Source organism: Gossypium arboreum, chromosome 9, assembly GCF_025698485.1.
Source record: "Gossypium arboreum isolate Shixiya-1 chromosome 9, ASM2569848v2, whole genome shotgun sequence".
Taxonomy (NCBI): Eukaryota; Viridiplantae; Streptophyta; class Magnoliopsida; order Malvales; family Malvaceae; genus Gossypium; species Gossypium arboreum.
In genome coordinates this window covers 72,976,595-72,980,405 of record NC_069078.1, presented here as the reverse complement: position 1 = coordinate 72,980,405, position 3,811 = coordinate 72,976,595, and the positions used below count along the sequence as shown (strand labels likewise).

General features: G+C 29.7%; 1 protein-coding gene across 1 annotated transcript; it reads right to left on the bottom strand.

Annotated features, from left to right (window-relative positions):
- Positions 1-207: 207 nt before the first annotated feature.
- LOC128280470 (uncharacterized) lies at positions 208-1,127 on the bottom strand. The gene is made up of 2 exons (XM_053018624.1): positions 898-1,127; positions 208-532 (listed from the first exon to the last, which is right to left on the bottom strand). Exons 1-2 carry the CDS (start codon positions 1,125-1,127, stop codon positions 442-444), a joined length of 321 nt encoding a protein of 106 aa, XP_052874584.1. The 3' UTR covers positions 208-441.
- Between the last annotated feature and the right edge of the window lie 2,684 nt (positions 1,128-3,811).

The following is a 3,811-nucleotide window of genomic DNA, read 5'->3' as shown; positions in this document are numbered from 1 at the left end:
CAAATATATTCTGATTTTTAGTTCGATTGTTCATGATGCAAATTAATTGTATCTACCAAGGGTAAAGATACATCATAGCAAGTATTAGCAACTATGTCACCTGATTAATATTTTGAACTGAACTAAACTTGAGCTAGTATAGATAATGTTAATATCATATATCCTATCTATCTCAGTCTAATGCATAAACACTTTTACAGTAATATTTTAAAAAGAAATAAATTTATACAAGTTGTAGTAGGCCCAATTTGCCCGGACCCAACTAAATTGACCAGCCCAAACAAATCCAAATAAATAAAACCAAAACAAAAAAAATATTAATAGCTCAAATAAAAATAATAATAAAGTCCAGTCCAAATTGCAAAAAAAACCTAAGCCCAAATGGCCCAAAATCTAAAAAATTTTTAGCAAAGAAAGAGGCAGAAGAAACCCTAGCTGCCCCTAAGTCCTCTGCCATGCCAGTCTTTTGACCTCTGCCACCGCCTGCAGCATGCTTCCTCCACCTGCTCCCTTCCGTTGACCACGCCTAACCCTGCAAAACAGGATAGAAGGAGAAGACAGAGCAGAAAGGAAAAGCAAAGAAATAGCAACAGGATTGAAACAAAATAGTAGCAATGAACAGTAGGTTAGGCTATATAATCGGCTATAAAAAGCCACGAATGTTGTCAATGTAATTTTTACAGAGAAAAAAATCAATAAAAAAGAAAGAAAGATATAGTTCAAAAAAACAAAAAAAAAACAAAAACAAAGACAGAATATCAGATCTACCAAGGTGGTTATATTTTTCTTTCTTTTTCTTTTCGAAACTGTTTATGTATATATATATAAAGTTTTTTTTTCTTTTTCATTTTTTAAACTATATACATATATTAAAATAGAGTATAAAAAAAAACTTACCTTTTGGAGTTCTGACCGCCGTGTATGGTGGTCGACGGCGGCGGACCACGGCTGCCGAAGATTGGTCCGGCGACCGAATTCAGGAGAGGAGGAGAGGGTTTCAGAGAATCCTCTAAAATTTTTGAAAAGAAATAAAAGGGAAATGCTTTTTCTTTCTCCAGATTTTTGGTATTTATATAGGGACTAAACGGCACCGTTTTGGACTTCAACATTAAGCCCCAAAACGACATCGTTTCAGCCTTAACCCACGCGTCGACCCGAGCCGTCTGGAGGATCCTCGTGTTTTCGATTAATAGGCTATTTCTCTTTTAGCCCTTCCGCTTTCTTTTGGTTTTGTAATTAAGTTTTTATTATTTTTAATTTTGGCCCTATAATTTGTTTTGACTTCAGTTTGGTCCTTACTTGAGTGACGTCATTTTGGAGGGCGGCGACTATTGCCCTTTTGGTCCCTCCTTGTTATTCGCACGTTCAAATTGGTTCCTTTTCTTTTATTTATCTCTGATATCGCCCCAAAATTTTGTTTTAAGGTTCAAATTAGTCTTCTTTTTATTATTTTCGCTACGTTATTATTAAATTAAAAAATTTAATATATTATTACTATTATTATTATATTTCCATAAATTTTCTTATTCAAATACTATTATTATTTATCTATTTATATTTCTATTATTCTTATATTTCTATTGTAGAAGGCCCATTTTGCCCAGGCCTTTAAATTTATTTACAAACAAATAAATAAACCAAATAAAAATAAAATATAGTCCACAGTCTATAAATACCAAATTTACATTTAACCCACATACAAATTTAAGCCCAAATTTTAAACTCATTTTACAATAAGGCCCAATCGTAAAATAGCCTAAATGGCCGGGGAAAATTGAAACTTTTGGAACCCTAGGGTTTCTTTCCCTTGCGCCGCTACTGCCTTTGTGCCAGCTTCCACGCGAGTCGTTGCTTCACGCTCTACGTGCTCCACCACCTCTAGCTGGATCCTCCTGCAGCAAGTTAACAAACCACAACAGAATACAGCAAAGAAGAAAGTAGAAAATGTGTATTTAATTTTTTTCATTTTTGGCTATAAAAAGCCAAGTGCAACAGTGTATTGGGGGGAATTTTTTTACGCATACAAATCTGTACAAAAAGTTTGAATAGAAAAAAACAGCTTGGAAGAGGTGATTTGAGTTCTCATTTTTTCTTTCGATTTTGGCTTATATTTTTTTCTTTGATCTTCATTATTGTATGTAAAAATACAAAATAAATAAAGGCATAAACACTTATCTGTTTGAAAGAGCCTTTGAATCCTTGTTTGCTTCGTTGAAATCGAAGCTTTGATGGGGATTAGTAGATCCGATTTGATGATATGGAGACGAAGTGGAGGTTGAGGGATGCCTCTGGTTCAGCCAAATGAATAAGGAGAGGTTTTAGTTTTTTTTTTCTTTATTCTAATTTGTTAAAGTGGCTGAAGGTATTATTTTAGGGTTTTAGGCTAGATTTTGTACAAAGTTTGAAACGGCGCTGTCGAAACCTGTTTAAAAAAATGAGTTTTTATTTATTTAAAAAAATAAAAACGGGAGTCGCCACTAATCTTTTAAAGTGTGATTGGATCACTTTATAAAATGTTTTGGTCTACGAAATTACGAGAAAATAGGTTCGGAAGTCAGTTACGTACAAGGAAGGGTTAGCACCCTCGTAACGCCCAAAAAATTGGTACCAAATTGAATAACTTTCTGTCTTTGATGCTAGAATTTTGAAAGTATTTAAAAATATGATCCCTTTTGAAATTAAAATAGCTCGAGTTTAGAATCGAGATTTCTTCGTTCCAAAAGAATACGAATATCACATCCAGCATGATAGGACACAATATGCTAATACTCTTGTAACTGAAATCACCTCGTAATTTATAAAATCGTTTAGAAGGGTGTTTTAGGCATTTAGACAAACAGGAAATTGCAACCCCGCATGTTAGGGCACTACTTCCCGAATCCCTAACTACCAAAAACATTGCCTAAAAAAATCTTTTCGGATCGAATGGAATACAAAAGTTCTTTAAAATGATGATGCATCATATTACAAAGGATCAATATTAAGTAAATTAACCTACATAATACCTATTTTAACATTTCATGCAAATATAATATAAAAGATGATGAATAATGGCATAAATTACGTAATATACGTTATCTTTTATACAGTTATAATCATAGAATATAATGAAAATAACAATATAGATTACGTAATACATAATAATATTTCGACAAAATATAACATAGAAGGAAATGAATCTAGCAATATATAAATTTCATAATGTATAACAATATTCTATAAAATATAACTTAAAACAACATAAGTAATCAATTTTATGCAAATGTGGTAAGCAATAAATATAAAAATAATAAATAGGTGGTGAGATATTGTTACCATTTTAAAATAATATTTAGTAAATACAATAAGATACCAAATTACGAACATACAAATCAAAAATAAAGATAAGAAAAAAATACAAAAGAAAAATTTAAAAAAGATGAAGTATTTAATAAAATATTTAAAACAAAGTATAAATGATGAAGGTGAGTTTTTAGAAATGATTAATATATACATATATAAAATACATTACATAATATAATAACTTAATATACTTATAAAAATAATATGTTATTTGTAGTAAATTTTAAAATACTAAACATTAAAAATATAATAAAAATATATGTATTATTTTATAAATATTTGCAATTGTTAACTTTTATATACCAATAAATAATAGATAGTGAAATAATATATAATAAAAGGAAAACACTATAAGGAATAATATATATAACAAAATATAATAAAATATATAAATAAAATATAATAACATAAATAATATAATCGATAAAATAATATGTACTATTTTATAAAAAAAGAAAAAATAAATAAT

Excerpts from the sequence above, each read along its gene's own strand:
- LOC128280470 (XM_053018624.1), bottom strand. The coding sequence starts at position 1,127 with ATGTCGTTTTGGGGCTTAATGTTGAAGTCCAAAACGGTGCCGTTTAGT. Across the intron at positions 533-897 it reads GGCGGTCAGAACTCCAAAAG|GGTTAGGCGTGGTCAACGGA; the intron begins GTAAGTTTTTTT and ends CCTGTTTTGCAG.